Source organism: Notolepis coatsorum (assembly GCF_963971535.1).
Source record: "Notolepis coatsorum genome assembly, chromosome: 3".
Classification (NCBI taxonomy): Eukaryota; Metazoa; Chordata; class Actinopteri; order Aulopiformes; family Paralepididae; genus Notolepis; species Notolepis coatsorum.
Window position 1 is genome coordinate 112,665,338 of NC_140167.1, and position 25,591 is coordinate 112,690,928.

The 25,591-nt window shown below is 42.8% G+C and overlaps 1 protein-coding gene across 1 annotated transcript in view; it reads right to left on the minus strand.

The window, feature by feature from the left end:
• Positions 1–25,591, minus strand: part of LOC311225231 (non-structural maintenance of chromosomes element 4 homolog A-like) — a 113,409-nt gene that overhangs the window by 82,837 nt on the left and 4,981 nt on the right. The window contains exons 2-5 of the mRNA XM_084310447.1: positions 21,013–21,069; positions 15,366–15,509; positions 6,906–6,986; positions 4,992–5,122 (exon numbers count right to left, since the gene is read on the minus strand). Of these exons, the coding sequence (XP_084166573.1) occupies positions 4,992–5,122; positions 6,906–6,986; positions 15,366–15,509; positions 21,013–21,031 (375 nt within the window). The 5' untranslated portion in view covers positions 21,032–21,069. The remainder of the gene's footprint in view (positions 1–4,991; positions 5,123–6,905; positions 6,987–15,365; positions 15,510–21,012; positions 21,070–25,591) is intronic.

The following is a 25,591-nucleotide window of genomic DNA, read 5'->3' on the forward strand; positions in this document are numbered from 1 at the left end:
AATGTTGGAGTTCCCCTTTAAAAACACTTATATTCTAGACGGTATTAACACAACAATGTATGAATGAAAAAATATAACGTTCCCACATCCGGAACGATAGATAATCGATGTTGAATGGGCCATAGTAATGCAAATATAGCTATAATATTTAAAAAGTTATAGCCCTGCAAAGAAGGTAAACATCTCCATAGGGTTACAGTGCTGGCAGACTGGGTATAATGATGGGCACAATGCCCGGCGCCCAATGTGTTAACACATTGACGGCCACGGGTATTAGACGGCCCCACTCTATAACTCCTTATCATAACAAGTATTCATTGTGCATGAGGCTGTTTGTAGAGCTAAATCTATACTTTATATTATTGTTATCTGTCCATTCTCATTGTCAATTGACACCATAAACCGTGCCTTCAAAATGGCTTAAATAAATAATTTTCTCATCAATACGTTCCCATTTTATAGCGTCTTGAATATATAAGCATTATATGGGATTGGTCTGGTATATTTCCTGGAACGCTAGTTATAAGGCTAATAACGTTAAATCGAATGGCGTTTCGGCCCTACAGAAGCTAGAGCTAAAAATCTAAATGCATATTGTCGGTATTCATGGTCCACCATGAATGCATGAAAGGCGGGGGGGGGGGGGGCGGGGGACGTCGTTTCTGATTATTGATTACCAATAACGGCGTTAGCCTCAGTAGCCACATTCGCTGATCGCCTGGTTGAGTATGAGAGCAAGGCCCGATTGGCCTGTAATTTACGTGAAAAAGCTCTTACCATGGGCCGGTTGGACTGCAAAAAGGATTTCCCAGTTAACGATCGCCATCTGGTAGATCGATATGTCCATTGGCTGATGATATAGTCCTTTACTGCATAGCGAATTCCGCGTCCCAAAACATTTTACATGCTACAGGCATAGATTTAGGCTAACAGGAAACTCCATTCAAAGATTAAAGAAAAAAGACAACGTTCTGCCACAAGGAACACTGCATTATCGAGACAGCGCCCCTACGAGGATCTGGCCGGTAATGCATTTTTTGGAATTCCAAGAGTAGGGTAATTCTGCAGTGCCGCTCGTTGACATTGAGTAGGTTATTAAAATGGAATAAAAGCCCAAACAACCTAGCCACAGATATGTCCGTGGTTGGCCCTTTAAGCATGGCGCCGAAACACGGACATGTCCATGGTTGGCCCCGAAACGGTTAAGCACCCCCCACAGCCCAAATGGGATAAAAAAATATATATATTATACTTTTTTTTGTCTACTAATAGTCGACTATCTGCAAATTTCGGCCAATCATAGTCGACTATCCAAATCCTTAGTTGGGGACAGCCCTACTATAACCTAACCTGGGTCATGATAATGAAATGTAAAAAAATATATATACTTTTTTTTTTAAATGTTTGCTTGACAATCCCATTTTACTGCAATACAAATTACTGGAATGAGGTGAATGGACTGTCTTAAAGGAACACGCCAACTTTTTGGGAAATTAGCTTATTTGCCATCTACCCTGGAGTTAGACAAGCAGATACATACCCTTTTCTTCTCTGTGCATGCATTAGGCTTAGGGAACAGCCGCACCGTTAGCCTAGCTTAGCGTCATTCACTGGAAGTAGGTGTGCCAGTGTAGCCTAGTTCCCAACAGTCACGAAATACACTCAAACTTTCCTGTAAACATGTTGTGACCTGTGTATTTACCACGTGGAGAAATAAAAAATAAAATAATTTGACATTTTCATTTTCTAAGCAGATATATACTCCGAAATTGTTTTGCCGAACCACTGCTGGCCCGTTTTTCAAAAAGCAACAGGCACGTCGGCTTTTGACGTGATGAAATCACAAATAAGCTCATTTCCCAAAAAGTTGCTGTGTTCCTTGACAGATGATTACCCCATTCCCTGCCACCACTTTGATCATCTTATACCATTCTCTGCCAGTACTGTAAGTATATGGAGATGTTCACCTTCTTTGCAGGGCTATAACTTTTTAAATTGTATTGCTAAATTGACATTACTATGGCCCATTCAACATCGATTATATATCGTTCAGGATGTAGGAACGTTTTACTTTTTCATTCACACATTCATACGAAAATACGTCTAGAGTATAAATATGTTTTTATCGTTTTCTGCAGTATTTCCTAGAACATGAGATATAGACATAAATGCATACCGATCAACGTTATATTAAGGGTTATGACTGATCATCCGCGGGTGAACGGAGGGGGGAGGGGTCGTTTATAATTCCGTGACCGACGTTAAATGATTTATGTAGTATGGGTGATATATAGATCAGAGCAGTTTGTATCGAAAATGATAAAGAAAAACGCTGAAACTCACGGCAGCTTCCTCGTAACATTGGGCGATGAGAGTGGAGCAAACAGATCCCAGTTATGTGATGTGGATCGATGCGATCCAGTTCCGGTTTGTATAATACTAATATACGCCCAAATCATGTGGATTATTGAGTTATGGCAAAGATCCATATCCACGGTATGTGTCTTGAGTCCAGGGACAATAAACGAGTGGCCGGACGGAATAGGGAGACGCACCGGTATCACAAGAGATCCACTTCCGGTTGCAACTCGCCGATCAGCCACCAGGTGGCAGTATTGAAGCGTTGCAGAGTTGTGCTGAGTCCCGCAGCATATGACAAGGCTCCGTGAGTGAAATATTAACACCATGGCGAAAATATGAAATTATGATCAGAATCACGTCGTACGCCGTTATTGGCAGAATCCGCATGAACTTGAAACCCGTCGTACGACGTTATTGGCGGGAAAAGGGTTAAAGATGATATTTTTTCTTTATAGCAGATGGTAACGTTTTTGGTTGGGGACATAATTAATAGTTAATAGGTCAAATTGTGAGACACTGTGCAATTTGTTGAACATTGTTTCATGTACAATTGGCCAGTTTGTGATGCACACTAAAGATAAGCTGATAAGCTTTCATGAGAAGCCTGTGAATAAATACATAATTCCTGCTTTTTGCATTTTTATGGGTATTATTTCTTCTTCAGATACACAGATATCGTGATTAGTGCCGTCAGGCGATACAAAAGATTTATCTAATTACAGGATTTGTAATAAATTAATCTAATTAATCGCATTTTAATCACGTAACCATTTTAGGCCTGATATTCTATAATCATAGATCAAATGGCAGAATTCAGTACTGTATCTAGAAAACCTTCTGTTTAATCATCTTCCATTTATTCATTTGCTTAGATTTTTCAGGTCTGGTCAATTTTAGCATGGTGTTATTCAAAGACAAAAATAAATGTGTGGATATTCTCATTTGGTTCATTACAATTTACTCAAGCCTAGTAACAGACACAGTATTTCTGACACTGGGAATACATTCCCTGAGATCCATAGATGTCCCTAGAATCAGATACCAAGAACATGCAAATGAGCCATATTAAAAAAAAGTCTGTAAAAGTGTATTCTACGTTCTTATGGAATGAATGAGATTTAAAAAATAATAAAAATTAACGCGATAAACTGACAGCCCTAATCGTGATGTATCGTAGATACAAAAAATCTTGCAATATATTGATGATTCCAGATATTGTGTATCGTTATCGAGGGCCAAATCTGTTAACAGTATGGAATCATGAGTTACTGCACTGTTGCATAATTTTACTATCTACTCTATTCTACTATTTTACTGCACTGTACTCTGTCTATTACTTTTTATTACAGGTTCAAAACTGTTTGCGATACTTACAGTATTTTGAAAATCCCCTGGCGAGCATATCCACCCATCAACAACAGTAGCTCTGCGTGTGTAGACGACACATTACAGCATAGCTCCAGAGTCCGCCTGCTGTTTTTTTCCACAACGGGTCAAATGCATCCAACATGCTTTGCATCCTCACCATTCCTTTATGCCCACGTCGCGTTAAAGACCGAAATTAACGTTACGTTAGCGTAAGCTAACTAAGCTAAGCTAAGCCTGATCAGAACCATAGAGAGAACAGCAGAGGTCCATTAGTGGGGACTGGGGAAGGGGCATTCTCCCTTTCTGTGTGTGTGCGTTTGGAAAGACCAGATGAAGTCAGGAGTATATTATATTTATAGTACATTTACTGAGGATGGACAGATAATGTTGATATTTAAACATAAAAAATACAATACATAATGAATGTATTCATGATCATCACGCTACATAAAACAATTGTAGGAACGGTTTGGGAGAGGAAGGGGTTTTAGGTTGCGTGTTCCAAAAGTTTAAAGCTCAATATATCAAAACGTGGCACTTTACAGTGAACAGGAAGTCCATTTGTATTAAGAACAATAGATTGCACCTGAATCTAATCGAATCGTGGCAGACTTTGTGATATCAACAAATATCGTATCGTTGTCCAAAGAATCTATATCGTATAGTATCATGATGAAACTGGTGATTCCCACCCCTAGTAGGACCCAGGCCTAGAACTGCGCCCTGAGAGGGAGGTTTGCCCTGAGTGGGAGGTTTGCCCTGAGAGGGAGGTTTGCCCTGAGTGGGAGGTTCGAAGGGTCAAAGTGGGTATCAAACAGGAGGGAAGACTGTCAGGTTTTGATACCAAACAGAGACGGTAAAGACGACTTTAAACTGTTAAAACAGTAATCCAGAACTATTTTATTGCACTGTAAAAAACAGTAATCCAGAACTATTTTATTGCACTGTAAAAAAAAACTGATTTTATATGTCTGCACTTTATGTGCACTATTTTACTCTGTCTATTCTATCTTACTCTTTTTATTATTGTCTATTTAAAACTGAATCAAACCATAAACAAGGTGGCCTGTTGGGATGTTAGATCCTAATGTGAAAAACTGTGATTTTAATGTCTGCACTTTATGTGCTCATATTATGCCCATCTTTTTTTCTGTTGTGAAGCACTTTGAGCTGCAGTTTCTGTATGAAAGGTGCTATACAAATAAAGTTTATTATTATTATGAGTTACTTGTATGGTCTCACCGCCGCTACAGTAGACTTACCAGATGCTCTGCAAAGGCAGTGGTGTCGAAGGCAGAGCCCTCAGCGTGCATCTGGTTGGCCTTCTCCTTCCCCAGGTCTGTGGCCAACACCAGCAGCTGAGAGTCGAGAGCTTGCTCCCGTCCCTGACGGACTGCAGAGGGAACACCGACAGTTTACATGCACATTCACTACACATCTAGGTCCGAATTTACAACCCCAATACATTCATTTTTTTTCCCCTCATAAACTTTTGGAAAGTGTTGCTCTGGCTGTAGGTGCCTAGTTTGATAAATAAGAATAATTTCAGTTCATGAGAAAGTATTTTGGACATTTAGTTCATGGTGTTTAACTCATTCAGCGCCAACAACGATGATAGTCAGGTTAACTCGCCATCGCTTGAGCACCAATCACGAGTATAGTCGGGTTTTGGTCGTTATTTCTTTTATTAGCGATATCCATTCATTTTCATCCATCCAACCTGCTGTTATCGTTGGGAATGGGTCTGAGCTTGCAAAAGGGCAAATACCGCCGCCTATCGTCTCCCGGATGGTATTGCACATCATTGGATTGGATTGGCTGGGGATGTGCATAGAAAAAAACTCCGGTCCAGGTTTTGCTTCTCGGGCATGCAGTATAGTTACAACAGATGGACTGGGGACACTCAGAGCAGCGTGGATTATGTGTTTTGGAGATATAACGTTGGATCAATAAACGCGATCAATATTTGGAATGGCGATCAGGAATTGGATTAATCTTTTTGCAGAACATCAGATGTGAGGTAAGGAATCTATGTTACCAGTCTTGGGTTAATCAGATGTTTTTTTTCACAGCGATCACAACGTGTGTGTGTGTGTGCGTGCCGTTGGCGCCGAGCAAGGCACGGATAAGCGATTTTTCAGCCCGCTTCTGTATCGTGCATAAGGACACATATACCATCGATAATCTAGCATTTATTTGAAAACATGTTGACTGCAAGCAAGTCATTGATAAGCGACGGGTGTATTAGACCCATAGCCATAATTTAAGATATATATATAAGCACTCGCAAATATCCCCGTCCTCCCATTGATTAAAGCGCTGGCGTACTAGGCCCAATTTCCCGGAAGGGGCTCGGCGGTCAATGAGTCAATTAAGGAATTAATAAATAGATACAGTATTTACAGTACAATGTACATGTTTATTGATAACGGTGATTTCTTTGTACAGTTTGTTTTTTACATGATATTTGGCTGATATGATATAGGGACTTTTATTTTGACATAACTTTATTTACCATCAGATGTTGTATTTTGTGGTCAGAATTGTGTAGAAGGAAGATACGCCAGATGCGTACCGGCAGTCAGGCCACGTGATGAGAGTGGAGCCAGGCAGTTTTTAGACCCCTCTCCCTGGACTCACTTTATTCGAACACCCAAATTGGAATTAAACAGTGAATCTTACGTCGTGGTCAGTGGCTTTCTTGTACGTGGATATGGAACGGGAGAATCAAAGTTTGAGAGTGTCCGAAGCTTATGGTATCAACGTGTTTGTGAAACTACACTGGCAACTCATAAATGTCTATTTTGCCCCACTCTACCACCAATTGATATAACACAATAGTGATTCTACCTATACCCAGTTCATGATTTTTTCTTTCTTGGGTACACAGGAAGTGATACATTTTACGTCACCACCAGCAGCAACACTGTTTTATTTGGAATGCATATAAGATGGAAAGCAAGTCGATGCATTGCGTATTACCAATTTAACATCTTCTTTTAATTGACAAGTAATTAGCTTGTTAGTATAAACCAATCAAATTAAAGCTATTCGGGGACCTGTTTTCCAGCGCTCACTAGCACCACTAATGGTTAAAAGTTGTATAATATAACATGACTTTTACTATAATAACTTTTTTAATATATTAATACAGTATTATATCAAATGACACATACCATCTTTAAAAAGAATGTTAGCCTCATCCAGAACCTTAGTGAGCTTGTTGTTGGAGGGGCTCATCAAGTCCTCTCTGTTCTCTGAGAAAGACACACACAAATATATAAACACTAACACAAATACACATCCAGTACAGATTTATCTAAGATTTAAAAAAATATTTTTAAACGATCACGATAGTATATCAAATGTATTAATATAATATTATATAAAATGTATTTTATAAACATTTATAAAACAATTATTCAAAACAAAACCTACAAACTACTGTATGTGACTCATAAGAGTTTTTAGCCCAGGCTTCACCACTGTGATCATAGATATATACACACACACACACACACACGCACGCACCAGCACACACACAATGTTATTTTCCTCAGCCATTAACACTTTGGATGCCACGCCAGAGATTTCTCGGGTTTACCCCCCCGACCGTTGAATGCCCATCACGAGATTTTTTTTTTTTTTTTATATTATTATTAGCGATCTGAAATCATATTGCATCAAGCGAGCCTACCGTTGGATATCCAGGCACCGCCGGGGCTCAGATGTGAAAAAAGCGCCCCCTATCGTCTCCCAGATGGTAAATCACCCTTTTGGATTGGACTCAATGAAAGTGAATGGGAGAACGGATTTCTGACTCCACATTTTACTTCTCACTGATGTAACCGGGGTCTACCAGAGTTCATTCTGGAACCTTGGTGCCACGGCGAATATGTGTTCTACTGTACACACGGTGGATCAATACAATTATCGATTTTTTCGAATGGCGATCGGAAATTGGAATAAACCATTTGGATACCATCTGACCTCAGGTAAGGAATCTATGTTGTCAGTCTTAGGATAATCAGACTCGTTTTCACGGAGATATAAGCGTTTCCACTATATGTGATATAGCTGTTTTGACTGTAAAAGCCATCAGGAAATAAGAGCAGCGATTATCAGCACGCGGCACGAGCGTGCGTGCGCACACATATACTATCGATCATCTAGCCTTTATGACAACGTTCTGGAATATTCCAGTAAAAGACGATTATCATCATAGGGTTGTTTTTTCCGCGAAAACGAGTGATTTTCAAAATGCTATCAAACAGAAATGAAGCGATAAAAAAACAATCTGCCTTGACAATGTTGACTGGAAAATTTGTCTTTGATAAGCGACGGGCAAATTAGACACATAGCCATAATTTAAAACATAGATTAGGCGATATTAAGTTAACATTGGAGTGGGTTTGGGCATCAAGGGGGTAAAAAGGAAAACACGGCGTGGCATCCAAAGTGTTAACACATTGTATGCCATGCATTGTACCCGTCCTTATGCCCAGTCTGCCAGTGCTGTAACCTATGGAGATGTTTACCTTCTTTGCAGGGCTATAACTTTTTAAATATTATAGCTATATCGACATTACTATGGCCCATTCAACATCGGGTATCTATCGTTCCGGATGTGGGAACATTATTAGTTAGTACCGTCGAGAACATAAGTATGTTTTTAAGGTTTTCTGCAGTAATTCCTAAAACGCGAGTTATAGGCCCTGACGCACATGATAGATTATCGATTGGCGTTTCTTCCTATACACGCTATACTAAAAAATTCAAATGTATATGATCGGTATACATTATGCTTAATCATGCGTGAAGGAAAGGGGCAGGGGGGGGGGGGCGTTTATAATTCCTTGATCGTCAGTAACGGCTTTATTTAGTATGGGTTGATCAGATGGATTGCCGTGAAATGAATAAACAATCGGGCTGAAAATAACGTTCTGTATCGTATCGCTCTCGCTCGGCATCGCTCTGCACTCTCGCATATGTGCACGCGCACTGAATAAAGACCACAATGTACCTTTAATCCCAATATTCGTCTGACCACACCCCTATCAGCTTACCCATATAAGCAGGGGTGGGGCCACCCACTCGCCTCCTTCTCGCTTTCACCACAAGGAAGAAGTGCCTCGGTAGATCCCCACACTTGACACCATGTTGGAAAGGATTAGGAGCAGCTTTGGGAAACAAGGATACGTTGACATCATATCTTTATTTTCTCTCTCACTATTTTCGAGAAAATACGGCGATATTGTCTTCGTACTGGAGTGTCTGGAAGATGTTGATCATTCTAAAAATCCTCCACCGGTTTTCGTATTGGGAGCACGCCGCTGCATGCTTCTCAACTGCAGTTCCTTGCTGTGTTTGTTGGGGTTGTCAGGCCACAGCTGAACTGTCGGACATGCCGCTGTTGTGAGAAGCGGTGCGTTCCAGGTTGGGTGAGTAGTGTTTTGCTGGCAGGCTCCACTTGTCTGTTAGTGCTATGGGGGCTACTTGACAATGTTTATGGAAACCGGCCCCAGGCTAGGGTCCTTTGTTCAGCCACCTAGGCGACAGAAGGCCTTGGTCTGAAGACCATTATAGTTTTAACTAGTGGGCCGCGACCATTAACACTGGTGATCCCTGTGTGTTCTGGACGAGTGGATTCTCTCTGTCACCGTGTTAAGGCCCCATCTTTCATATCCAAATGAGAGTATTCCTTCACGAGGGGATATGTGCATGGATGTGCGATAGCGGCAGATCCATGTTCAAAGTCAGCTACACAGGCCAGTTGGTATTGTGCTGACACCCAACACAGGCCGTTGGGTGTTGGTAAAATCACCGTTGTGAAGCGGTGTTGACATCTTGTTTTCTCTTTTCTCTTAAAAAGTGAGGAGAGGTTCAGAACGGCGGCCTGTCTGGGTGAGTGTTATGTCATTGTTTACATGTTCAGGTGATAGCTGCAGAGCTTACGGTTAGCCAGTCAGCTGTTAACTGCTGCGTTAGCCTGCTGGGATCGCTGCATGGCCTGTTTAGTGGGCCTACTGTTAGCCAGTCAGCTGTTAGCTGCGGTGCTAGCATGTCGTGATCGCTAGGTAACGTTAGCTTGCTGCCATGGCCTGGCGCGGGGTAGCTTTGGCTTCTCGCGCGCCGCCGTGAGCTCGCTTCTGGTCGCGTGCACCGTTAGCTTGGCGTCTCACGAGCAGGAGCAGTAGCGCCCGAACGGTTGGAGCGGCCGTTAGCTTGATGCTATTCTGTTGAACGTGCTTTGATTTTAACATGTTTTACACTCTTGACTACGACGTCATCCTTGACAGGGGATGTTTCGTCGACCCTGCCCTGAGCCAGGACGGCAAGGTTGCGTCAACAAAGAGACTGTAGTGCGGGTTGGGGCGGCGACGCTGCCCAGTTCGAACAACACAGGAGCGGCAGTGTTCCTACGGTGTCTGTGACTGCACTTCGCTGATCTACGTTCCGGGTAGGAACAGGTTTGACCAGACCTTATAACACGTTTTCTGGTTTTACTTTTCTAAATGTATTGTGAATAACGATGTTTTTCCCAAAACGTGTGTTGCTGCAATGCATTTGGGATACGGCGCGGGTTATGTGTGAGCTGTTTTTGTCACTGGCAGTTAGCTTCTCCGTGCAAATCGGGATGTAATGATCTGGTTGTTGTGTGAGAAACATCATGGTGTTTATATGTACCGTGTACTCACAACTAAGGTAACTAACCTATGAAGCTATGCTTGGTGACAAGTGAGTAAAAGAATGTTCTTTTTTCAGCCTGTGATGACAATGAACAGTGTGTTCACATATTAACAGGTTTTCCTGTTTTAACTGGCCGTATTGAGGGTAAAATAAGAGGATTGTGTTTCCCCCCGGTTCCCTGGGGACTTTTTCATCCTCCTATCAGACATGTTTGTGCACTAATTGTGTCTTTTGTGTGGTAGGGATGCGATGTAACTCTTAGCTTGATTGCTGAGGTTGTGCTAAAACTGCTGGAGAAACTTTATTTTCCTAAAAGAAAAGATGGTTGGTCGCTGTCGTGTGTGCTTAGCAAGGCCTGTGGCCGATACTAATCGAGAATGATGTATTCTCTCATTGTGAAAAACGCCGTTCCTCTGTTGAGTGTTTTTGCCATTTTTTGTAGGTGATGATGGGTTGTGTGTGTCATGTGACCTACAACTGGGTTGGACTGGCCACAGAAGCACATGTGTATGTTGGACCGGGGCTCTTAGAGCCCTCTCTATTCTGTGTTTTTCCTTAGTAAAAATCAGATAGCAGGTTAGCTCATGCGCTGTGTGGAGCTGTCAAACGCTTCATAGAGCTGACTATGACTGTGTCATATTCTCTTTTTGTCATTACATCGTATCATGGGTGTGGGGTCGTAAAGGGGTGAACTGGTAACCTTTCCTCTCCCCCTTGTTTCTGTCGGTCAGGGGTACACCCCCTGTCCTTCAAGGTTCCCGTCACGTGGCGGTTCGGCACGTTACGGGGGGGGGGGGGGAGGAGGGAGTTTCCTGGTCCCACGGCCTGGTATATTGGGCGTGTGCACCACAGGAATTCCCCCGCCATAGAGTACGTCACCGTGCGCGTCTCTGTTGGTAGGACTTCCGTGTGCTGTTCAGGTCCATGTGATGGATCTGTTTCAGGGGGGTGGTCAGGGCTCCTCCTCACCAAGCGCCTATTCGGGCCTTCTGTGAGTTCGGACTCCTTCTTCCATGTGAGGGGGCCTCCATCAGAGTACAGAGCCTTCCTCCTCAGATTGTCAAAGTGAGTGGACCCTCTAGAAGGGTCCTGTTCTATTGTATATGTATTCGATTCAATTCGATTTTTGAGTGTGTATGGGTTCAGTGCCTCTTCCCCGGAGAGCCCTAAAACCAATTTTTTACATGGCTCAAGGTGCAATATATTCTTTTCAATCTGTACAGCTCGCGTGGGAAGTCTCTCTGGGGATCCCCGTCTCCTTCCTATGGGAGGGTGGTGGGATGTAAAAATGTGAACATTTTTTACCCCGGCTGTGTAGACTGGGATACATACTGTTGATGCTTCCTTCTTTTCTATTCCAGAAGTGTTGGAGTTAGGGAGTGTCACACCCCTCTTGTCGTTCCCCTGGGCGCCTTGGGGATTCAATGACAGGTCTAAATAGCCTGTTCATTGATGGGGGTGTGTCCCGACGCACGTATAGTGCTAGCTCGCTGTAAACAGGCAATTGACTGGCACGCCTTGGTTGCTTGTGGTTGAAACAGCGTTTTTATAAAGCAACTGAGATGGGGGTTTTTCCTCTTCCGACGACCAAATCCCACGACCTGGGTTGGTTTTTCGACGGATTCTCGTTCATATCTGGGGGATGATGACGGGATGGATCTGAACATATGTAGAGGGGTCTCACGCCCTTGGGGTGGGCCACCAGGCGCGGTTCGTCCAAACGTCTGGGTGGCGCCTTCTTTTCATGTTAAGATCGACACGCATATCTGCCCTTCTCCTGGAGTAGGCATGTCGGCGTGGTTAGGGCACGGGACTGGTTCTGGTCACGCTGGTCCAGATCAGTTGAACCCGTTGTCCGCCGGGGATGCAGATCTGCTGTTCTGGTACCCTGAGGGACTTGGGCTTTTTTCAGGGGGAAAATGCCGGGTCGGTCTGGGTGTCACAGGGTTAAGCGCTATGGGGACCCTGGTTGGGTACGTTTTTACTCAGCACTGTCGTAATGGCTTACAGCCATGCCATTCTGTACGCGCTCGATCTCGTCGGATCTCGGCCGCTACACAGGTTGGTCCTGGTTAGTACTTGGTTGGGAGACCGCCTGGGAATACCAAGTACGGTGTGCTTAGGGGCTGGTTCTCCATTATTTTTCGCTCCTCTCTCACGCATGGCGAAGAGGGGCCTGTTGGGTGGTCTTTGACCTCCTCTGGTGACCCTGTGCTTCCCGTATCGCCAGGCCCGGTCCGAGGTAGTGTTCGTCGACCCGTAGGCCTGGGTTAACCCTTTTTTGAAAACTGAGACACTTGTACTGCGGTGTAGCCGGTGTATACCCGCAGGTGTGTTTGAGTTTTTTCTTGAGGGGTTATAGGAACAGCCACCGCATTGGGTAACGCCAAGGTGGTTGATTCCCTGGTGTGTTGGAGCAGTGTCAACTCTCGGGTTCACCGGTTGAGGGTGCCCCTGCACGTTCATGACGTCTGCCAATCGTGTCAGCCTTCTCTGCCTCAACCCCTCTGGGTGGGGGTTTTTAAATGGAGGCTTGGTCATGCAACAACGCCAGCATACGCCCCTTCCGCCGGGGCGGCTGTGTTCAGCTGTCCCCTCTGGCGCCTGTCTCGTCCGCAGTCTCCAGGCTAGGGTTAACAGCCTGTTGCCTGGTTTTTCCCCGGTGCGCTGCCTGCTTCCGTTGGTTAACCTTTTTTGTGTGCTTACGGCCATGCTGACTGCCTGTTCTGCAGGGTCAGTGTGCCAGGCGGTGTACTATTGGGGGGACAGGGCCCGCTCGGCTTACGGCCATACCAACCTGAACACGCCCGTTCTCGTCCGATCTCGGAAGCTAAGCAGGTTCTGGCCTGGTTAGTACTTGGATGGGATTCCGCCTGGGAATACCAGGTGCAGTAACTGAGGGGTCTTTGTCCGAATACGCTGGCGATGTGGGGGGCGGGGCACTACGTGCCCACCTGGTGGGGTCTTGATGCTGGCATCGTGGACTTCTCCGGGCCCCCATTCCAGGGAGTCCAGTCCTTTTGGTGGGTCTGGGTCTTCCTTCGCGCTCCGCTGCTACGGCCTTGCCACGGGGTTGGGTTTGCCCTTGACCCCGTGATTCTGGGGGCAGTAACGAGGTTGTTCCTCCGTTCGTTCCCGGGTGGCATGCGGGTTGTGCGTGTGTGTAGTCGTGGGGTCAAGCCACGGTCTGCTCACCCTGTGCGTTGAGTTGCTTGAGTGCCTCTTCGCACGGTCGGGTCCGTCGCCCTCCCGTGAAGCCCCTAATAGGGGGGGTGCCCGCCATTAGGGTGGGTCGGGGGGGCTCGGCCCTCCCTGTTCTGATGGTTTGTGGGGGGCTGTCAGCGGGGTGTATTTGTCGGCCGTTGGCTCTCGCTCGGCCTCCCTTGTGCAGAGAGCGATGCCGAGCGAGAGCGATACGATACAGAACGTTAGGTTATGACTATAACCAAGTTCTGTTAGTATAGCGACGCTCGGCATCCGACGCCGCTGCAGCCTTTGACCTCGCCTTGTGGCGAAAGCTTGGGAAGGAGGCGAGTGGGTGGCCCCACCCCTGCTTATATGGGTAAGCTGATAGGGGTGTGGTCAGACGAATATTGGGATTAAAGGTACATTGTGGTCTTTATTCAGTGCGCGTGCACATATGCGAGATAGTATAGCGATGCTCGGCATCGCTCTCTGCACTAACAGAACTTGGTTATAGTCATAACCTAACGTTATATTACTCTTACCATTTGCCGATGAGACTGGAGGAAAAATATTCCAATTATTTGACATTGATCTGCTAGATCCATTTCCCGTTTGTATGACGCAATAAACGGCGAAATCATATTGATTATTGCGTTTAGAAAGCGATCCCATGCACTCGAGTGTGTATCTAGATCCACGTTACAAGATATTACTGCCGGAGGAATTTCCTCGATGCACCGAGCGCCACTTCCGGTTTGGCTTGGAGTGTAACTCGCCCGACATCCACCAGGCGGCGGTATTGAGGCGTTGCAATATCAGACAGGGTCCAGCTGCAGTCCCAGAGGGAGGCTGCATGAATTATGAATGCCATGGCGAAAAAATGAAATATTGATCCCAAAAACGTGTTTATTCGTTGTTGGCGCACAACGCATGGCGGGCAATAACTAATTATCACGTTTTTGGCGCACAATGTGTTAACACATTCGGGGCCATTCGATTTCCCCATCTAGCTATAGCACGGCCAGGTTTTCATTACATAGTTTCACTGTGCGTCACGTTGTTTGTAGAGCTAAATCTATATTTTATATTATAGCTTTTTTTTTCTATATTTTTCTCCCATCCCAATTTCATATCATCCAATTCAACCCTCCCCTGTCACGAACGCTGTTTCTTGCCTCCCACAAGCCGGCTGCAATGTGGACTAAGTCATACATAGCACAAGTCCCCTCCGGTACTTGAGGTAACAGCAGTCGCATCTTTTCACCTGCGCAGCTCGATCTCTCAGTGGCGAGGAGTAACGTGTGGGAGGCTCACGCTGCCCCCGACACTTCCTGATTCTACTGCGCAGGCGCACCAACCGACCTGTAGGAGTCGCTGTCCACAACGCCCGATCCCCACCCATCAGTTTCCCACCCCCTAATACGGCCAATGTGTATTAGTATGAACGACCAGCTAAACTGAAAGCAATGTGGAGCGCTGGGCTCGAACAGGTGAGCCCAGCGTCTCCGCATTCGTGGCGAGCGCCTTGCCCACTACGCCACGTAGCCGCCTTATTTTATATTATAGCTATGGATACAATACCATGGTCATTTGACAGTAACTATCTTCCGTTCAAGATGCAAAAAAGAATAAATTTGTTCATGAATACGTTCACGCGTTATTTCGTGGTGAATATGAGTATAATTTCGGAATGATCCGGACTAATTCCTGGGAGGCTGGCTAAAAGACCAGTATGGTGTCAACCTCTCTCCTCTACTCACGTTGCACCGAGTTGATGAGGGTCCTGTACTTGCTCCGGATCTCCCTGCGGATAATGGGATCGTTGCCCTTCTCCTCCTCCAGGTCAACGGGCATCACACTGGACCCTGCTGCCTCGTCCTGTGCGCTTGTGGAGGAATCCCTGCCTTCAAAAGGTTGACAAGTAACGGCAACTTTTAACAGGGGTACCGTACGGTAATATCATTACAAAAAAAGGCAATGGTAATACTGCAGGGTTTCCCATTAATTACATAGGCCCGCCAGTCTAATTAGTCCCGCCACAGTTGTATAATGAACTAAAAAAATGTTTTTATTAAAAAACAAATAAATCTTATTTTTTTTTCACTCTTTTTTTTTTTTAAATATAAAGTTTGCCAATAGGGATGTATCAGTAGTATTGGCAGTGGTAGTAGTCGTAATAGTAATCCACTATATTTTTTTTATTTTCGAAAAAATATACCAGTTCAACACAGGTAACCACTTTTGCTTAATTTCTTTGATGGCTCAAATGTATGCTCTAGTCCAGTGGTTCCCAAACCTCTCCTCGAGACACCCCAGCCGTTCCATGTATTTGTTTAAATTCCACCACCAGCACACCTTGATTCAACTAATAAAGGGCTTGTTAAGTTGAATCAGGTGTGCTGGTGGTGGAATTTAACAAATACATTGAACGGCTGGGGTGCTTCGAGGAGAGGATTGGGAAGCACTGCAATCTAGTCGATTTTGTGTTTTGAGCACAAAGTTCATCATAGATCTAGCCTCTTTATTTTGCTCTCAAAGTGTACCAGATTGATGCATTTAACTTTAAAATGTACACACACAAAATAATTACGGGGGGCATGCCCCGGACCCCCCTACAGGGTCGGAGGTTCACCCCCCATAGTCTCTGAAAATCCTGTGGGAAACACTGTACTGTATTTAACATTATAGACCTGCCGCCCACTACTAGCTTTGAATAATTATAACTTTACAATCTCAGGAACTGTGTCTCAGTGTGAACTGGTCATGAACTGACCTACATGCATAAAAGAACAATCATGTAGCGTAACGGAGATTGCGTTCGTCACCAACCCCGGAGCGGCTGGATTCGCCTGTTCGAATCCAGCTCACAGCTCCGGGGTTGTCACCAGCTTGGCTGGCCATTCACACTAATACAATTGGCAGTATTAAGAGGGTGGGAGAAGCTGGCGGGGTGGGTCCGGGTCGTTGTAAACAGCGACTCCTACAGTTCGGTCGGGGCGCCTGCTAAGCGCGGATAGGATCTAAGTGGGATAGTGTGATCCTTCCACACGCTACGCCCTCTCAGTGAGAATCCGCGCTGCCAGGTGAAAAGAAGCGGTTGATTGGCTGGATGTGTGACGGAGGAAGCACGTGGTAGCCTCCACTCTCCCAGACCGACTGTGGGGGGTAAGTTCGCAGCGACCAGGAAGGGGATTGGGAATTGGCATAACGACTAACATTGAGATGGGAGAAAATCGGAGGAAAAAGGAGGGGGGGTGAAATATCAATATTAACACTTTGGGTGCCGGGAACCGTGTTTAGACGTCATTGCGGGCCATGCTCAAGTTGCCGAAGACGCTTTACAGCGTCTTTAATATCAATATTTCAAAAATCTGCGATCGGATTCATATGTCCCCTCCGCTGGCCTGAGATCCACCAGCAGGACCCACTGAGCTCTCTGGCGGTTCAGGAGCGCCATCTGGTGGCCGATCGGCGCAACTGCTTAACAGGATGTGCCATAGAGGTTGTGTTGGACTCCGTATTACTTCCGGGCACTCGCTATAGGTCCCGGGACTCTGGCTCGTCACGCTACACAGTGATCGATTGCCAATAACTCGATAAACAACATGATTTGGACGTATATACCATTATACAAGCTGGAGATGGACCGGGTAAATCGCCATCCCATAATGATAGAATTTCTACTCTACGATGATCGCCCAACGGCGCGCGGAGACTGGGGTGAGTTTGAGCGTGTAACGTTACCGTCTTCGATACTAACTGCTATTATCAACATTTGACCCACATTAGATGATTGGTATAACGCTGCCCACGGAATTATAAACGCGCCCTCGCCCATCCGGTCAACATCAGATGACGTGTAGTAACTTCTAGAAGTAAGTCTAGTTGGAATTTTTTATATCGCGCTGATTGCCATCAAACTGTATTTCATCATCAATATAATGCATTTGGGGCTATATATCACGTTCTGGAGAAAGCTGCAGAAAGAGATGAAAACATACTTATACATTAGACCAGGGGTCGTGAACCTATGGCTCGCGAGCCATATATGGCTCTTCTGGGACAGCATATGGCTCCCAGAAATTAAAAAAAAAAAATACTTGTGATATTTCTTAATAATACTGTGTCATTTTAAAGTAAACAGAAATTAGTTTTGAAGATACAGCCAATAGTATCTGTAGCTGAAGATATAGCGAGCAGAGCTGGCGAGAGAACACAAGTGGACAAAAATAAAAAATCTTCAACCTGAAGACCAGCTGATTCTTAAAACTTGGAACGAGCTTCCTGTGACATACCACACAATGCAGCGTGAGTATTGCCGTATTGACCATGTTTGGCTCTACATATGCATGTGGGCAGTCATTCTCGCATATGAGGAACATTGAGACCAACCTACGCTCACGTTTAACTGATGGAAGCCTCAACGCCTGCATGAAGCTCAACCTCACCACGTATGAACCAGATTACAAGGCCATCAGCAAAACCATGCAGCACCAGAAGTCGCATTAAAAGTAAGACATATTTAATTTATTATACGTTAAAAATACTATATGGCTCTCAATGAAATATATTTAGAAATATTTGGCTTTTATGGCTCTCCCAGTCAAAAAGGTTCCTGACCCCTGCATTAGACCATACTTTACTATGAATATGTGAATGAAAAAGTTTAACGTTGCTACACAATGAACAATACATATAGGACTTTGAATGGGCCCTAATAATGGCAATGTAGCAATAGAATTTAAAAAGTTATAGCCCTGCAAAGAAGGGGACTTTCTCCATAGACAAATAGATCTGGCAATCTATGGTATATCATGAATTTAACCTTAGGCAGCCAAAGTGTTTAAAAAAAAAAAAAAAAAAAGTATTGCAAACAGCATGTCGGGCTAATTATGTTGTTGAAAATCCAATTGCACATACTGTAGTTTGAATTAATTCCTTTTCGGATGGCTTTTAGCTTCATTGGCTAATCTTCCAAGAATCCATTTAAATATACAATAATTTCTATAATCGGACATTCATATTCATTAGGTTTATTTTTTTTACTTAAATTTTTTTTGTTTGCCGACATCAATGTTTTGTTTACAGCAAAACAAAACCTATGAAGTGTGCCGCACGTTCACGTCAACGTTGACGCGGACAATACATGCTTACCTACTGTAGGATTTTACTTGATTCAACAACAAAGCAGTCGGGGCAATGGCAAGCCGAAAACGGTCGCAAGTGTTGTTACACTTTACAAAGCTAGATGCAGACAACGCTTGCTGCAATATTATATATGATAATAAATTATTTGAAGTTTGGATTATTTTTTTTTTTTTTTTTTTTTTTACAACTGAGGTAAGTAGATTTTTTTAGACTAAAGTACAGAAAAAGGTACCGTTGGGTACCGGTATCGATTCACAGGTACCGGTATCAGTTCAAATGTGAAGGTACCCAACCCTAATATTCATACATCATTTTGACACACATAAACGTCCAACCTCCAACAGCATGTCGGGATAACAAATTATGTTGTTGAAAATCCAATAGGACATACTGTAGTTTGAATTAATTCATTTGGATGGCTTTTAGCTTCATTGGCTAATCTTCCAAGAATCCATTTAAAAAACATTTAAATATACAATAATTTCTATAATCGTACATTCATATTCATACATAATTTTGACACAAAAAACGTCCAACCTGGCAACATAAAATGTAAATAGGTTATTGTAATGAGTTCCATAATTTAACAGTTCTGAAAATGAAGGTTATTCTTCCCTGTAAAACATGTAGATTTTTGTCTCTTATAGAGGACATAGTTAGCCAACTCCAATGTTCAAGGTACCCAAGTGTTGGGTAGCTAGTGAAGTTAGTTTAGTGAAGTTAGCTCGTGAAGTTAGCAGCCTCCCATAGTAAAGTTCACTATATACTTTTGTTAGATTTTCTTGGGGATTTGCAATACTATACATTTTTGGAAAGGATATTGTATAAGGATTCAGAAAATCCATGTTTCCATTTGCCCAGGTGAATTTACAAAATGGCCACTGTAAAATGTAGGTTTTGTAATATCTCGGCTTCTAAATGAGCTAGAACATTGATTTGAACTTCTAAACATACATGTTCAGAGTCAAGGAATCCAATGGTGCCAACAAAAATGATAGAACCCACTAAAGTTAATATAACTTAATAATAAGCTGCTTCCTCCCATGTTCCCAGCAGGATGAGGCATTTTACAAATAAAGTTGAAAGTTGTCCTGTTGGTTCAAGTTATTATTATTATACTGATTTGACTGAAAATGTGCTTTCAGCCCCGTTAGAAGGAAAGATGAGACGTTAACATCATATTTTTTATCATACAATTTTATTTGCATGTTACGGACTCTGTCCTTATTTCATTATGTATGTATGTAATATTATATTGTATGGGTTATTATGTATATATATAATATGTGTTATGTATGTAGGCAGGTTGTAGTGTTGTTTTCTTGTCTCCCTCCTATATAATCTATCTACCTCTCAGGGTCAATCACCATTCCACTCCAACCAACAGAAGAAGCAGCAGCAACCACAGCTGAGGCTCATCAGCCTAATTGGCCTCCACATCCCTTCATATAATCCCTGTGTATGCATTGTTAGCGGCGGTGTATGGTAACTATCTGGTGGTGTTGTAAAAGGGGCTCTCATTTGTTTTGTGTGTAGACTCATATTTGGTTCATAGGCCAGGTAAAGCTCTGTTGGGCTTGTGGTATTGAGAGAGCTAGTTAAAGCTCTGTGGGGCTCATGTCTGTTACATGAGCCACTTACAGCTCTGTTGAGCTACAGATGGTGTGAGAGCTGGGAAGGGCTCTGGTGGCTTAGCCATTTGTATTGTATAGTTGTATCTTGTGTGATCCTGCCTGTTATATATTTAGTCTGTAACCCATAACCTGTATTGGTGTATCAAATCATCACCCGGTTTGTGATGATTGTTTCTTTTCCCATTTCTAACCTTTTGTTTCACACACAGGGACATTGAGGGCAGGAAGATACCCTGGGGTCTACATCTGCATCACGTAGGAGAACTACTGTTAAAGACACCAGCTTAGAGTGAGCACCACCTCCTGTACTTTGGGGCGTCCGCGCCTGTAAGGGGGGGGGGGGGGTGGGCTTTTGTTTCCTTTTGATATTATTTGGTGCTCACTGGTAGGTCCTCTTTGCTCTCTGTGTTGCTGATCCTCATTAGTGTAAAATAAATATTGTAATTTTACAATCTGTCTCTGGTGTTTTGTGTCACTGCACCCTCACCTATCCTGTCTGTGGCCTAGTGTTGAGTCTCCCCACGGGGGCACGTAACATGCAATATAAATAATAATATTAATGGTTTGTCCACATCATGCAGCCCTAGAGTGCATGTATGTGTGTGTGTGTGTGTGTGTGTGGTACCTCCTCTAGACTTCCTCATCTTGTAGCTTGGTGCCTTGCTGACAAACTCCCCTCCAGCTGAAAATAAAGACACAGAGTCAGTGGAAAAAAGACTTATCTACACAGAAACAACTCACTACCTTATTATTCTCTGGACATAAGATAAGGGAGGACTCAATAGGTGTGTGGTCCAGATTTACGATACAAATATGGAGAGAGGTCCAGAAAGAGTTCAGGTTGCCTTTAACATCGGGCCTGACCTCAATTGGTTTCATTGGGGACTTTACACCATCAACTTTGGATGCAGGATTCAGTGGATGGAGGACAAAGGGTCTGACATTTGTTCACCAACTTATTCACTCCGGCCAGCTTAAATCTTTCGAACAACTCCGAGTGGAGTTTAGCCTTCCTAGTACTGACTTTTTCAGATGTCTCCAATTAAGAAATTTTTTAGAAAACCAGGAAGATTGGGACAAAATTCGAAACCCTTCTGCTATAGAACGCGTTATAGCTAATATCCAAATTGATGCTTCAATACAAAAAATTCTTTCTAAATTATATCAAAACCTAATATCAATGAACCCCAACGACTCGCTATACATTAAGTTGAAGTGGGAGGCTGAGCTCCAACAGGATATCTCACAAGAGGAGTGGTTCGATGTTTGTACTGAAGCACATAAGCATAAGGTGACTAATTCTAATTCCTGGAGAGAATATAAATGGAAGGTCATTAGTAGGTTTTTCAAGACTCCCTTGACTGCTAAAGCAGGTACAACTCCCACAAGCGAATGCTGGAGGGGATGTGGTGAACAAATAGGTACAGTAACCATACACACATTTTCTGGACATGCCCAAAACTATGTCACTTCTGGGATGATGTATTTCAGGGATGTAAAAAAAGTATTCGACATGGACATCCCACAAGATTTCAAAACTGCCATCCTCGGAGTCATACCAGAGGGCATTGAGGGAAGGAAAAGTGTGTATCTTCTTCAAATACTGTTAACTGCTGCCAAGAAAATGATCACAATTAATTGGTTAAAACCCAGTCCCCCAACACATAACCAATGGCTAAACAAAGTTAAAGAAATTCAGGACATGGAGAGGATGACTTATCTGATCAGGTTGCAAGGTGAACAGTTCGATAGAAAGTGGGCTTGTATAGAGCGAATAGGGCTATAAAGGCAACGTATTACTTATTTTCATCTTATTATTTTCTATCTTATTCCCCATTTTATTGTCATTTTCTTTTTAAATGGTTTGATCCACACATGTAGTATATTCTGGTTTACCTTTTTTTTTATATTTTTTTATTTATTATTTTATTTTATTTATGTATTTATTTTTACGCCCCTTCCCCAAGCATAGCTGTGTCTTAATGACACGGTACAGACAGGATGTTAATTGAGAACTAGTTGTAAAATATATCTGCATATCTGTACTGTCTTGATTTTGTGCTGAATAAAAAAATATATGAACCAGAGAGTCACGGTGAACATGCAGACTACTGTTGGCTAAGGAAGTAGTGTCATACTACATAAATCATTTAACGTCGGTCATCGAATTATAAGCGACCCCCCCCTCCGTTCACCCGCAGATGATCAGTCATGACGTTTAGGACCATGTACAGTTGAAATTTTTAATATAGCATGGATCGGTATCAAACTGCATTTGATAATCTAATATATGCATTTATGCCTATATCTCACATTCTATGAAATACTGCAGAAAACGATAACATATTTATATTCTAGACTGTATTTTAGTATGAATGTGTGAATGAAAAAGTAAAACGTTCCTACATCCTGAACGATAGATAATTGATAATTGGGCCATAGTAATGTCAATTTAGCAATACAATTAAAAAAGTTATAGCCCTGCAAAGAAGGTGAACATCTCCATAGACAAACAGCGCTGGCAGAGGATGGTTTAGGATGATCAAAGTGGTGGCAGAGAATGGGTTAAGGGGATGCAGACCAGAGAAAGACTTTCGTCTTGTTTACATCAGGGTCCCCCATTTTCAATTCATAATGAATTGTAAGTAAGGGTGCACCTTGCACCGTGCAATCCATTATTTGTGGATCTAGCCCACAGTATTTCTGACACTGCAGAATACATGATGAATTAGGGATGTCCGATATTATCGGCCGATATCGGCAGTAAAATGTGATATTGGAAAATATCGGTATCGGTAAAAAAAAAAAAAAAAAAAAAAAAATATATATATATATTTTTTTTACATTTATTTAAGATAAGATATTCCTTTATTGATCCCCTTGGGGAATCCCCTTGGGGATTTAACCTTTATTTACCCAGGCAAGCAAGTAAGAACCAATTCTTATTTTATTTATTGTCAAAAGTATGCATGTTGGTTTAATTCAACAACAAGAGATATGTAATGTTAATTTTTACTTTTTTAATTATCATATTTTGCACAGATAATGGTTACATTTAGAAAGCCTTTTGAATGCATCCAGTGAAATTATTAGTTACCTGAAATTATTCAGTTTTTTTGGGGGGAAACCCTGCATATATCGGTATCGGTAATTAAGAGTTGGACAATATCGGAATATCGGTATCGGTAAAAAAGCCAATATCGAGCATCCCTAACTAGAATCAGATACCAAGAACATGCAAATGGACCATATAAAAAAAAAATTGTGTGTATTCTACATTCTCGTGGAATGAATGATAAAAAAAATAAAAATATTGTAATTAATTTTGAGTTAATTTTCATAACGCGATAATTTGCTGTGTAATTAATTAATCTAATTAACGCGATAAACTGACAGCCCTAATTATTATTATTATTTTTTGTATCTCTCTTTCTCCGATTTTTCTGTTTTCTCCCGTCCCAATTTAGTCGTTGTGCCAATCCCCCCCCCCTCCCCTACCTGGTTGTTGTGCGCATGTTCTCCTACTGGTCGGTACAAGGGAACCCTGAAGTATCCGCACGCTTCCTCCGACACGTGCGACGACAGCCAGTGGCTCTCTTCTCACCTGGCAGCGAGGGCTCTCATTGGTGAAGTGTAACACGCGTGGGAGGTCACGCTGCCTTCCTCAAGTCCTGCCTCCGCTGAGCAGGCGCCCAGACCTGACCTGTAGGCGTCGCTGTCCACAACGCCAGTTTCCCACCCACGGCTTCCCTCCCCCTAACCCAGCCAAACGAGTTAGTATAGCGATCAGCCCAAGCCAAGGCAATGCTGACTCGGAGAGTCAAGACTAGAGATGTTCTGATACCATTTTTTCCTTCCCGATCCGATTCCGATACCTAAGCTTTGGGTATCGGCCGATAACGATCCTGATCCGATACCAGTGCATACATTAAACAAAAATATATATATGTATAAATTATAACACTTTTTTTTTCTTTACACAGTTACTGTTTTATATATATTGTTTTTTAGTAATAACTATAAAGTAATGGTATTTATTCAACAACAGGTGATTGTATAGATTAGTATCAGTAAAGGTTGTTGGCACATTAGTTCCACACGGACATTATTCGTTGCTGCACTTGCTTCCACAAGGCTCAGTTTTTTTGTTGTGATTTTTGCACAATAAATATTCAACATTCTCTTTTGAGACTCCGCCTCAGACTCTTATCATTTGGCACTAAAAGTCACCGATATGGCTGTCCGCAACATGTCATTAATTGTGTACGTGAGGTGGTCGATCAGTGACGACGTTAACGTGAGCTAACGTTAGGTTAGCTAGCATGAGCTACCGGTAGATGGAAAGACTCTAACGTTACTGGTGAAAATGTGATTTAACTTGGAATACTCATTTGCCAACTTGCTGTACTTTGCTTGCAGGTCTGCAGCCATTATTGCTGGATTATGAATAGCCCCAACTTTAGCCAAGGTAACGTTAAAGCTAAAACTTTAACGTTAGTTAACGCTAGTTTTCGGTTAGCTGTTCAATGCTAATACCACCAAGCGAACCCATCAGAGCTCCCCGTCAACAGCGCTCTGTCGGGACGATGGCAACGTATCTGGAAAGTATCTGCTGTTAAAATGACAAATGGCATTGACACTTTAATTCACGGTTGGTTAAAAACATGTTTGTTTTATAATGCTCACTCAGCAGACCGCAGTGTTGTTGATAAATTACATCATATGGTATCGGAGCGCAGAATTAGAGGGTACTCGCCGATACCGATACCAGCATTTTAGGCAGTATCGGCAGCATTTCCGATACTGGTATCGGTATCGGAACAACTCTAGTCTAGCCTCTTGCATTGGTGACGAGCGCAATCTCCGCTACGCCACCTGACCGCTATAGAATGTTCTATTATGACATCATACTGTGACATCACAAATGTTCTAGAATGTTTGTTTATGACATCATACCGTGACATCACAACGGAACATGTTTGAGAGACATTTGAATAATATAAATAATGTTTGGTAAGGCTGTCCCCGTAGCCTGTTTTTGGGATTCGGAAAGACGTTCGAACCTTCGTTTTTAATTTAAAAAAAATTCTATTTTTTTTAATAAGTTCTTTTTTATTTAAAATTTTTTATATCCTCAAACTAAATCCTCAATTTGAATAAAGTGATTAATCTGATTAAATAGTATTTTTTCTTTTATTAAATCA